This window comes from Sinohyriopsis cumingii, chromosome 1 (assembly GCF_028554795.1).
Source record: "Sinohyriopsis cumingii isolate HCF-2022 chromosome 1, ASM2855479v2, whole genome shotgun sequence".
Lineage (NCBI taxonomy): Eukaryota > Metazoa > Mollusca > Bivalvia > Unionida > Unionidae > Sinohyriopsis > Sinohyriopsis cumingii.
In genome coordinates this window covers 173,632,123-173,645,240 of record NC_142961.1, presented here as the reverse complement: position 1 = coordinate 173,645,240, position 13,118 = coordinate 173,632,123, and the positions used below count along the sequence as shown (strand labels likewise).

At 34.0% G+C, this 13,118-nt stretch overlaps 1 protein-coding gene across 3 annotated transcripts in view; it reads right to left on the bottom strand.

Moving 5' to 3' along the window:
- LOC149808399 (signal-induced proliferation-associated 1-like protein 2) overlaps window positions 1-13,118 on the bottom strand; it is a 210,271-nt gene that overhangs the window by 25,586 nt on the left and 171,567 nt on the right. For all 3 annotated transcript variants that reach the window (XM_089976661.1, XM_089976669.1, XM_089976678.1), the window contains one exon: window positions 1,408-1,487. In XM_089976661.1, coding sequence (XP_089832787.1) covers window positions 1,408-1,487 — 80 coding nt within the window. The remainder of the gene's footprint in view (window positions 1-1,407; window positions 1,488-13,118) is intronic.

The following is a 13,118-nucleotide window of genomic DNA, read 5'->3' as shown; positions in this document are numbered from 1 at the left end:
GCACAAGTCGGTATCTTTTAGGCACAAGTCGGTATCTTTTAGAGTCTTTAATTAAACACAGAATGTGGTTCACAGCATCCTTGTTTTGTGTATGTGCATGGGCTTAAGACTAAGATTCATCAATAATATGTGGAGAACAAGTACCATATTTAAGTAATTTTCTAAAAAGTGGTCGCACTGACTTAGTTTTGATGTATGAAATGCTTTCATTCTAAAATCAACTTTTTGTGCAAGTATGGCATCAATGGGTGACAAAGTACTGCAATTGGTGTCCAGACATGACAGTAATTAATTTTTATAAAATCTTGAAATTTAGGTCACTGAGACACATTGTTGGTGAATGACACATTCAAAGATACATAAAAATTATGAGGATAACATCAACTGGTGAAGCAGATTAGACACTGTAGCCTATATTGGGAGGAAGGACACAATTATTATGAAATTCTGAAATCCGTGAATGTAGTCATACTGATCCAGTTTTGGTGAGTAAAACACGTCCATCCTATAATATAGCAATAGTTCAAGTTTCATGGCAATATATCAGAAGGTACTGTAATTACAACCAAATATGGTTTTTAATTGTACAAAATTTAACAACCAAGTTTTGATGTGCAACTGATTTTATCCCATGATGCAACTGGTAAACTAAGCATAACAGTTACAATCCTGATGGAAAGACTGGACAATCTATAGGACATTTTAAATAAATATTAAAAATGTACTACTCAACCTTCCAGTTTCAGCATGCAATAGTTTTCCAAAGAAAGATGCTTCTTTATTGTAAGTTGGTGGCAATAGGTGAAAAGGTAATGGAAGGTCAGCCAAGTCACTGATGAAACAAATTTTCAAAAGAGCTTGGAAGGTGGGTCGTAATGTCCTCATTTGGTGCCTGACACATGGTCATCCCAGGATGTGCATTCAGTGCAAATCAGATGTCAATGGGTGTATCTGTTTAGGAGTTACAGCATGGAAAGGAAGGATTTACACAATTTTAAAAATTTTTAAAATAAATCTTGGAAGTGGGTTTCCAATTTGGCATGCAAGACATATCCATCTCAAGAGACACCTTTACTGCAAGTTTTGAGCCAATCTGTTTGACGGTACTTGAATTTAATAGCTAGACATCACAATTTTACAAATTAGGGTATGAACTTCGATTCATATACTGCCACAAAAGATGGTCACAGTTATGTAGCTTTGGTGCATGACACCTGTCATCCTAAGATGCTGCCACAATGCAAGTCTGAGGTCAGTATGAGAATTAGTATAGGAAATTTAACTGGGACAACAAGGGCATGCAGATAAATATAAAAACTTCTCACTTCTTTCAGAAGGGGTATAAGATTTTCTTGATTAGTAAATTACACATGTATAAGCAGGCAACATGTATATCAGCTGCAATACCTGAGAACTTGGCAGGGTTCCTGTTCTTTGTCTTCCGAGCCCTGTGTTCAACACAGTATTAGAAGACCAGTCTCTGCCACCTGAAATTGATAACCCAACCAGTTAGTAAGTTAGTTACCGTATGTGTGTATAGGGTTTAATGGTACAGTCCTGGCTATATAGTGCCAAGTAAATGTTGTACTATGAACATTTAGAGGTCAAAAAATGGCAGGCAACTAAGAAGATAAACCCTGCCAAAAAAAATGTCAACAGAATGACAAATCCTCACCCCAAAAAAGGAAAACGTATTCCCATGGGCTGCAGATGAAAAATTATGAAAGGCTGCACAAGATGAAAACATACTGCTGAAAAAAGTTCAAGTACTGTACACTGATGCTGTAGATACAATCTGGAAAAGTCAATTAAAAAATCTGACAGAAACAATTCTGGACTAACCCTGCTTACAAATCTGGTGGTACATCAAAGATCTTGAACTCTACATTAATATCGTCATGCAAACTGCATTTCTCTATTAGAAGCCTGCAGAAGCACTAGCTAGGCAACCCTTAGTGAACAAAGGCATTTTGCTATCACAAACCATGCTGTAAACTGTCAGGAAGATGCAGATGACAGCTGTCCAATGTATAATAATTAGAAACCAGGAAGGAAGAATAATCCCCCTCATTTTCTGCCCCTTTTGCTGTGACAGGCCATACCTCTCAAAGACTGGATAAAAGTATGTTGCCCCTTCTTACCATAACCAGGCATCTTACAACTGCTTAAAGTCTTCTGAGACATGTACACTACATACTTAAATTACCGTATCTGTTCACATGCTTGTTGAACTGATTGCAGTCCAACTTTGAGACAATGAGCAAGGCAATAAATTTCCTATTTGTTCACATGCTTGATAAACCTGACAAGATGCAACATCAACTTCCTTCTTCGAGGATACTCATCTCTGGTATATCATGACCTGTCTTTACCATGGCAACAGCCAATCACAGAAGCTGAGAATTTGCCATTTAGCTAGTCAACTTGGATAAGAATAAGAACTGCTGTATCTATTCTAATTTAGGTGCTGATCTAAAGATGGTGCCTTTCTTTGTGATCCTGCTGAAATTTCCTTTAATATAAGTGTTCCAAAACAGTAAAATGTTAAGGGTAAATAAAGAAAAGATGACTGAAGAAAAAAAAAAGCTACAGTAAAAAAAATTGTTTATTTCCAAATCAATGCTTATGATGACCAATGAGATAAATTTTCCTATTAATTCTTTTCTTTAAGTATAGATGACTTTCATATCAAAATATGGCATAACTAGGAAAAAGATAAACTTGAAAAGAATGCAATGAAAATAAATCAGGCTGATTTACTGATATTTCTCAGACCAAAAACTATTCTTTCTGTTTACCTTTGGAAATGTATGTTCAACAAAAGAACTTGGCTGAGTAATGATATATTTGAAGCAACATTCCCTTACAAGTTTTGAAGTCACCACTTGGTTTCTTATTACTGTAGATCCATAATGAAACCAGCAAAACTCCAACATTTTACAGTGTAAGCAGCTAATTTAGTATGCTGACTGTAAACAATTATAAAATCAGTAAGTCTCAACCAACATGAACATAGCTAACATAGCTCTCTTTGAAACTGAACTGCCTGTTCCAATGAAATATATTTCCACATCTCTGCTTGTGGGGACAGTTTGGTATAGTAGTCCTTTTTTTAAATATATAGATGATTGTTGCATCATATGTGGTATCACAAGCAAAAAGTCAAAGATAATGAGAAGTATAGTAGTCCTTTTTTTAATATATAGATGATTGTTGCATCATATGTGGTATCACAAGCAAAAAGTCAAAGATAATGAGAAGTATAGTAGTCCTTTTTTTAAATATATAGATGATTGTTGCATCATATGTGGTATCACAAGCAAAAAGTCAAAGATAATGAGAAGTATAGTAGTCCTTTTTTTAAATATATAGATGATTGTTGCATCATATGTGGTATCACAAGCAAAAAGTCAAAGATAATGAGAAGTATAGTAGTCCTTTTTTTAATATATAGATGATTGTTGCATCATATGTGGTATCACAAGCAAAAAGTCAAAGATAATGAGAAGTATATTAGTCCTTTTTTTAAATATATAGATGATTGTTGCATCATATGTGGTATCACAAGCAAAAAGTCAAAGATAATGAGAAGTATATTAGTCCTTTTTTTAATATATAGATGATTGTTGCATCATATGTGGTATCACAAGCAAAAAGTCAAAGATAATGAGAAGTATATTAGTCCTTTTTTTAAATATATAGATGATTGTTGCATCATATGTGGTATCACAAGCAAAAAGTCAAAGATAATGAGAAGTATATTAGTCCTTTTTTTAATATATAGATGATTGTTGCATCATATGTGGTATCACAAGCAAAAAGTCAAAGATAATGATAAGTATATTAGTCCTTTTTTTTTAAATATATAGATGATTGTTGCATCATATGTGGTATCACAAGCAAAAAGTCAAAGATAATGAGAAGTATAGTAGTCCTTTTTTTTAAATATATAGATGATTGTTGCATCATATGTGGTATCACAAGCAAAAAGTCAAAGATAATGAGAAGTATAGTAGTCCTTTTTTTTAAATATATAGATGATTGTTGCATCATATGTGGTATCACAAGCAAAAAGTCAAAGATAATGAGAAGTATAGTAGTCCTTTTTTTTAAATATATAGATGATTGTTGCATCATATGTGGTATCACAAGCAAAAAGTCAAAGATAATGAGAAGTATAGTAGTCCTTTTTTTTAAATATATTGATGATTGTTGCATCATATGTGGTATCACAAGCAAAAAGTCAAAGATAATGAGAAGTACTGTACCACAAATTACACATTTTACATACAACTGATTTTCAAGTAATGGTGACAATTTTTTTTTTTACAGACTTCCTTATTCATCTCTGGAAAACACATGATCTTTGTCAAGTAATGAATATTTTTAAGTTTTATAACTAAGCAGTTTCTTAGATCTTCAATTGCATCCCATGTTCATGTCAAAGGGGCCAGCTGAATAAAGAATTGTGTGTGTGTGTGTCTATATATATATATATATATATATATATATATATATATATATATATATATATATATATATATATATATATATTGCAAACAAAATCGTGTCCTAAGAAGTAAAGAACACACAGCAAATGGAACAACTGCATGTTGAACAAGCAATGGCATACACACTGTCAAAAGCATACATATCAATAGCTGTCATCTGCAAACCAAACATGTAGGTAAGGGGGAGGTTGAGTTTTGAATCAGCTCACTTAAAAAGCATCATTTTGATTGTCTACTGTGTACTAATTTTTGGTGAATGTTAGGCTCCAGGTATGAAATTGTATGACTGAAAATGATTTTTTATTTTTAAATTATAAAACACAAAACTGAGTGAGTTACAAATGCAAATTCTTTATTTCAGACTGCATAGTCCAAACTTCTACATTTTTTAAGCATATAAGATCATAGATATATCATGTATACACAGACACATTAACAACAACAGTGTCCAGCAATGTTAACAATGAAAGACTTTAAAGGGTAATTTGTTCCATCCATTTAAAGTATGAGAATTTAAACAAAATTCTTGTCGTCATTGGGAAACCATACTTTCTAATTACTTCAAAACTGAATGTTACAGTTAATGAGCATTTAAGAGGAACTGTTCCACCTTGGAGTACTTAACATAAAATGAAGACTATTATTATAACCAATAACTAGTTTTCTTTTTCTACATTCACTAAAGTTTGTCCACAGAGGAGCACAATACACTGTGCAGCAATAAATTTTGAATAATCTAATTTTGATATTCAAAAAGAACAAATATCAAAACTGACCTAGAAGCATGTTGTTCAAGTACACAAAAATCTATAATATCTCATCATATCTTCATCATCAGACTAATTAGATTTAAAACTATATATATATATATATATATATATATATATATATATATATATATATATATATATATCTGTTGACAAGGGGAGGAGATGATAATGTGCAAGTTGAATGAAAGACCATGTATACCAATTTTTGTTTATTTTAGATGACATTGTTAATTCTAGATGATTTCATTCTCAAATGTGTAATATTCACATATCTTTAACAAGTTCCTTAAACCTGAGACTGAGAGACTAATCGATAACATATCATTAACAAAACTAACATGTCAACAAATCTGGTGTCAAATTTAACACCACTTGACACTGACCTAGTTTACGATTTAACTTTTCTCCCTGCCTCATGCCATTGGTTGCATGTGTGTCTGTGATTTGGATTTTAAAAATTTTTTCAGTCATATCACTACGATGTCTGCAGTGTGGCAGTTTATAGTGATGACCAGCACTGAAGCATCATGCTGCAGTCATTTAATATCAAGTCCCACCCAGTCACATTATCCTGACACCAGGCTAACCGGTCCTAACACTAACCTCATAATGCTGAGCACCAAACTTTAAAGTTGGTTTTAAAAGATAGATAGTACAGCTCTACACACAGCACATAGCTAACATTCTGAACATTGAAAGCATGGCCATTCAATCATCAATGGCTAACAAAAATAACTGGAAGTAATTCAAACACTGTAGTTGCTCCAATTAATTATTATGCATGACTTATGATTGTTACTAACAATGATCCTGTTTTATTATTCATATCTCACCCATTTTGCTGTCAGTTTTACAATCAAAGGTCCTTCCATCCAGTGTGTGTGTGTGTGTGTGTGTGTGTGAGAGAGAGAGAGAGAGAGAGAGAGATTGTGGTAAAACTGACAGGTCGAATGACTAACCAACACAGACAGATATGGTCTGTTTCAGACACTTGATATAGGTTGTAAAGAAAAAATAGAACAAAACATGAAAGATCTACAGCAGGTATGTGCCATCTCGTCAAATTACAGCCCTCTCTGACATTGCCTGCTCCCACAAAGAATGTTGAAGGGATCATGATGAAACTGTGACAAATTTAATTTATTTGAAAGACAGTGATCATGAATATTTTTTTCTCTTTATGTTCTTATTTTAAAAATGATTAATAAGTGAAAATTTGTCTCTTATTTTGAAACTGCAGAAGCAATTAAGTACTGCTGAAACTATAAATTATAGGCAGTATTGGAATTTCAAAATACTTTATAACAACACTTCAAATCCATGTTATTTTTAGTGTTTATGGTACATGTACACACACACACATGCAGAGGTAAAAGGAAAGGGGAGCAAAAATAAGTAAATTGGAATGTTGAGACAGTTCACTCTGAATAATGTAGTTATTGTATTAACATGTATTAATATGACTACAGTGTGCTGACAGGAGACTTAGATGCCATTGTTGCTAGTACATTAAACTTGAGAAATATTTGATGGATAAATGAACACCACAAAGAATTGTAGTTAGTAATTCATTTACACAAAGAACTGTACAATGCTTAGTAACTCTTTTACAACACTTACACTAACTCACTTAAACAAAGTATAATGGTTATATTTCGTTAACACAAATTATCATGGCCAGTAACTTGTTTGCACAAAGTATAACGGTTGGTAACTTATTTACACAAAGTATAATGGTCAATAATTCATTAAATTAAGTATTATGGTCAGTAACTCCTTTACTCAAAGTATAATGGTCAGTAATTAATTTGTCATGCTATTAGGAACAAAATAACGTATATGTAGTCATGTAGTTACATGTATCATTATTGTTAACACCCCAGAAATGGTGCTCATCCATCTTGTAAAGCTGAAATCATTATAGCTGACATCCCCCAAACTGAAAATTTGTAAAGGTACTCATCCATCTTATAAAGCTGAAATCTTTATAGCTAACATCCCTCAAACCAAAAGTTTGTAAGCATACTCATCCATCTTGTAAAGCTGAAATCTTTATAGCTGATATATCCCAAACTGAAAGCCTGTAGATGTACTCAATACCAGTATACTCAAAAGATAAGTGTTTCAGCAGAAATACTTACAAACTTGCAAATGTCAGACAAGCTTACACTAATATCAGGCTTTGTTAATTGTTATTTGTCTGTGCTACAATATAAAAGAAATGTAAAGAGTATACAAGCATGAGCCTAATTGGTTTTTTTTTTTATCACCAGTACAAGAAACGAATACATGAACCCAGCTAAACACTGAAACTTTAGTCCTGTGAAAGCACTGAATTGATGACTAATAATTATGTAGTACAAGGCCACAGGAGTACAAATATACCTGCATAAAAATAACAATGTACATGTCTAGTGCTCCTCCCTTGCACAAAATTGATAAGTAAGGAAGGAGAAAATGCCCCTAAGCTGAGTGTAATGTCAGGTAGACATTTACTGTATGATTGGTATCCAATGAATAAAATGGTCCCTGAAACTGTGTGGAATGTCATGTAGGCATTTTATGTATTTTGTCTGACTTATAAACTGATGACCTCTTTGATCAATTAAGGAAGATGTCTGACAATAAACATTAGATGGAAGCCATATGTTGTCAATGGATATGTAACTTCGGCCATTCATGTGAACATGTATGATGAATTTTCAATTTATCCTTTGTACTACATAAATTATCTACACTCCAACCTTATTGATACTGCATCTGTAAGCATGTTGCATGCAACTGTAGAACTGGAAGTCATATGCATGTAAGTATGCTGCATGCAATGGTAGATCTGTCCTACACATGTAAGCATGCTGTATGCAATGGTAGATCTGTCCTACACATGTAAGCATGCTGTATGCAATGGTAGATCTGTCCTACACATGTAAGCATGCTGTATGCAATGGTAGATTTGTCATATGCATGTAAGCATGCTGCATGCAATGGTAGATTTGTCATATGCATGTAAGCATGCTGCATGCATTGGTAGATCTGTCCTACACATGTAAGCATGCTGCACAGAATGGTAGATATGTCATATGCATGTAGTTGTTGTTGTTGTTGTTGTTGTAGGGTTTAACGCCATTTTTCAGCACAAGATAGGCTATACATTGCGGCCAGTATTAATGGTAGAGAAAGAACCCAGGAAATCCCCAGAAAGAACCACTGACCTTCGAGAAGCTACTTGCAAGCTTTCTCACATACCCACATTGGCCGAATCCGAGACTCGAACCTACGCAGACAGAGGTGAGATGGCAGTGATCCGTAACAGACAGCGCTTTAGACCACTCAGCCACTCGGGGCCCCACTCATATGCATGTAAGCATGCTGCATGGAATGGTAGATCTGTCACATACATGTAAGCATGCTGCATGCAATGGTAGATCTCTCCTACACATGTAAGCATGCTGTATGCAATGGTAGATCTGTCCTATGCATGTAAGCATGTTGCATGCAATGGTATATCTGTTATATATATATATATATATATATATATATATATATATATATATATATATATATATATATATATATATATATATATATATATATATATATATAGGCATGTTGCTTGCAATGGTGGATCTGTCACATACATGTAAGCATGTTGCATGCAATGGTAGATTTATCACAAACATGTGAGCATATTTCCTGCAATGGTAGATCGGTCCTACACATGTAAGCATATTGCATGCAATGGTACTTTGATGAATGCAAAGAAATATTGTCTGAACACATATCTTAAAAGTTTATCTGCCACTCCCTCTTTGCCCTGACCCATGATAGCAACTAGAGATTGTGTTTCCTACCGCATACCAACCTGAGATGAAGTTTCCAAGCATATGTCAGCTTAAGTTGGAGTTTTGTAGCACATACCAACTAGAGTTACCCAGTATATACCAACCAGAGTTATCCAGCACATACCAACTAGAGTTACCCAGCGCATACTAATTAGAGTTACCCAGCGCATACTAATTAGAGTTACCCAGCGCATACCGATTGCAGACTGAGGTTACTAGCAAATAACTAGACCTCGAGTTTCCAAGCACATTCCAAGAGATGGAGTTTCCAAGCTCGTAACAGCTAGAGATGGAGTTTCTGAGCTCATGACAGCTAGAGATAGAGTTTCCAAGCTCGTAACAGCTAGAGATGGAATTTCTGAGCTCATGACAGCTAGAGATAGAGTTTCCGAGCTCATAACAGCTAGAGATGGAGTTTCTGAGGACACAATAATAAAAGATGGAGTTTCCTAACATATAGTACCAACAAAAGATTGAGTTTCTTACCATACACCAACTAGATTTTGAGTTTCCTAGCACATACAAACTAGATTTCAAGTTTTCTAGTACATAACAACTACAGATTGAATTTCCAAGCACATACCAACTAAAGATGGAGTTTCCAAGCAGACACAACTAGATGGAGTTTCCAAGCAAATTACAACTACAGATGAAGTTTCCTAGCAAATACCAACTACAGCTGAAGTTTTCGAGTACATAACAACTAGAGATGGAGTTTCCAAGCACATACAACTAGAGATGGAGTTTCCTAGCAAATACCAACTACAGATTGAATTTCCATTCTGAGGAATAGATGCAACAAGATTTTCAAGATGGCTGCCATGATGGCCATACTGAACATCAGACTGGCACCATTTTCATTTAGGGCCAACTAGACATCACAAAGTCTTTCATTGAAAACCCCATGCTAATATGACCATCCCATCAAAAGGAATATTAATAAGACAATTTAAAAACATGGCTGTCATAGTGGCCATATTGGAAGTCAAATCAGCACCAATTTTATTCATGACAACTTGATATCATCAGAAGTCTTTTAGTGAAAACACCTTCTTGATATGACCATCCATTCAGAAGGAGTATGGAGTAGCAATAAAAAAAATTTCAAGATGACAACTGAGGCAGTCATCATTGTATGTCAGAGCAGTACCATTTTCATTTAGGACCAACTAGACCATGAGATGAATGATGTTTCAAGACAATCCTTCAAGCAGTTTTGAAGAATTAGCAATAATAAACTTGTGCTAACATGCAAACAAGCATCAAACAACAAGACAGATGGTCTGCAGAACATTCAATAAGCTATTTTGACTTATTAAGCTTAACATTTGACCATTTCGCAAAGAAGATTTTGCAACTTTCATATCGTGTAGAATTTACCCATTTAAGAAAGACAATCAAACTTCTTTGAAAAGATAAAGACATAATTAATATGCATAGAGAGATCTTGCTTATAATCTAATGTTTCCAGGAGCTTAATGATTTATGCCTGTTGACCAATATTTATTTAAACTTGATAGAGGCAACTAACTCGGCCAATCAGGTATGAGACTGCCTCATTAATATGTGCAGATCTCACCTGCTACAGCACCTGATATAACCTTATTGCAAACGTTGTACGAAATCTAATTGATATTTAGTCTTCTGAGTGATGGTTAACTTGTCAAATACAAAGTTACATCATAAATATAAATAGTTATGTTCACAATCAACTCATCCAACATTTTTGTGAAATAAGAGTATTTCACAAGTCTGATCAAAATCTAATGAGAAACTGTATCACTGAAGTTTAGACTAGGTCAGCAATCAGATGAAAGATTATATCTGTTTCTAAAGATTTACAAAAAAAATCAATGACCAGGTTTTATAAAGGGTCCATATTTGTCCACTTGGCAAGAGTAGATCCGGTGATATAGGTCTATTCACTAAATCTTATAATACAGTCTCTGGAATGGTGAGAAGACAATACAGTATCTGGAATGGTGACAAGACAATACAGTATCTGGAATGGTGACATTAAAATAAAGTATCTGGAATGGTGACAAGACAATCTGAAGCAAGATTCCCTTATCAATATGCAAAGGTCTCATGCGTAATAAAATTAATCCAAGATCTTAATGATACCGTAAGCAAAATTGGGACAGAAATACTGATCTATCCAATGCAAGGTCACCTGCTAATATGCATAAATTTTGCCCATAAATAAACTTGTCCAATATCTTAATTAAACTCATCCATTATCTTAATTATACAGACCTAATTATAATGATACAAGCCTAAATGTAATGATACAGACCTAATTATAATGATACAAGCCTAAATGTAATGATACAAGCCTAAATGTAATGACACAGGCCTAATTATAATGATACAAGCCTAAATGTAATGATACAAGCCAAACTTTAATGACATAAGCCAAATTGTAATGACACAGGCCTTATTATAATGACACAAGCCAAAATGTAATGATGCATGCCTAATTATCAGATTAGTTAACAAGAGTAATGTCCCCCATCCTGTGACCTTTTCTCTACATCTCTGACCTAGGTACTTGACTGATGTATATTTTTCCAGTGATCCTGACCTTGTGGCTGGGAACATAGTTATGGAATGTGATACACCATCTAGTAATGATATATAAGGCCCCAAAAAATGTTTCCTATTGCACTGGTTTAGTAATTAGGGTAGTTTTGGTTCTTTTTTTTAAAACTTTATATATACACTTTAATGATCAGTATATACAATGCACTAAGTACTTGAAGTACTGAACAAAACCAGCTCAATTACAGCAACAAAAAAACAGGGACAGTCAGCTGACTAGAAACAAATTTTTATTTGGGGGGAGCCTAACTGGTTCATGTTTCATTAAATTACCTTCATTGGTTCAGATGTTATAAAGTAATCCACCACTCATAAAACGTCATCCCTTCGGAAACGACAATGTTGCCTTATAAAAGCGGTGGCCTCAAAATGGTGAAAGTATACTAATCTGGTGTCAGGCAAGATGGCCTCTTTTGAGAGGGACCTCTCAAGAGGGGAACCACTATACTCCAGACAAAAATAAGAGTTACATTTTCCCTTGCTGTATCCTTGACCTTGCAGCTTGGTTATCACTACAGTATGAGACAGCATCTATATACATTGTATCTTTGGCTACATTATCATTAAAAATACTTTTAATGATAGAAAAGTTATACTCCCGACAAGATAAAAATTGAAGAATTACATTTTCCGTTGATCTTAAGGCAGAGGGTATGGTTAAGGTATGTGACACAAAGCCCAGTAGTGATACATCTTTCGACAAAGTTTCATTAAAATATCTCCATTGGTTTGGAAGCTATACTCCATACTAGAACACAAGTCACAAAATTACATTTTTCCTAACAATGACCGTGACTTTGCTGCAAGGGACAACACTGTTTAGCCATGATATATATTTTGTCAAAATTTTATGAAAATCTCCCCAACCATTACAAAGTTATGTGCCTTAAAGCAAATGTTCCTAGATTATGTTGTACACGAGATGGATATGTAACAATCAGATCTGAAATGAGTAGCATCAAGATCAACGAGATGCATGATTATGCCAATAATATATGCATATATCTAGCTCATTATAAAACTTCTCCAAGACCCTGATGATGATAATGTTTACTACAAGTCTGATAAACTCAGCCAATCTAATTCCTATAAAATCACCTCCTTAATATGAATCTCACTCCTGATCCAACTTGTCTAAGACTGGGATCTTGATGATATTAGCCTATATTTCATCTCATTATTACGTGTGAATCTTGTTCATCATCAAACTTGAGATCTTGATAATATAATCCTATATTCCAAGTTTGATCAAAACTGGACAAGAAATATGTCATATCAATCCATTGTTGAGGGATGAGCAAATAAATGCATAATCTCAATTACTGCAAGTAAATGGTTAGACAAGACATAAAATATATTCATTAATTTGAATATGAGAACATTGAAGGAATCCA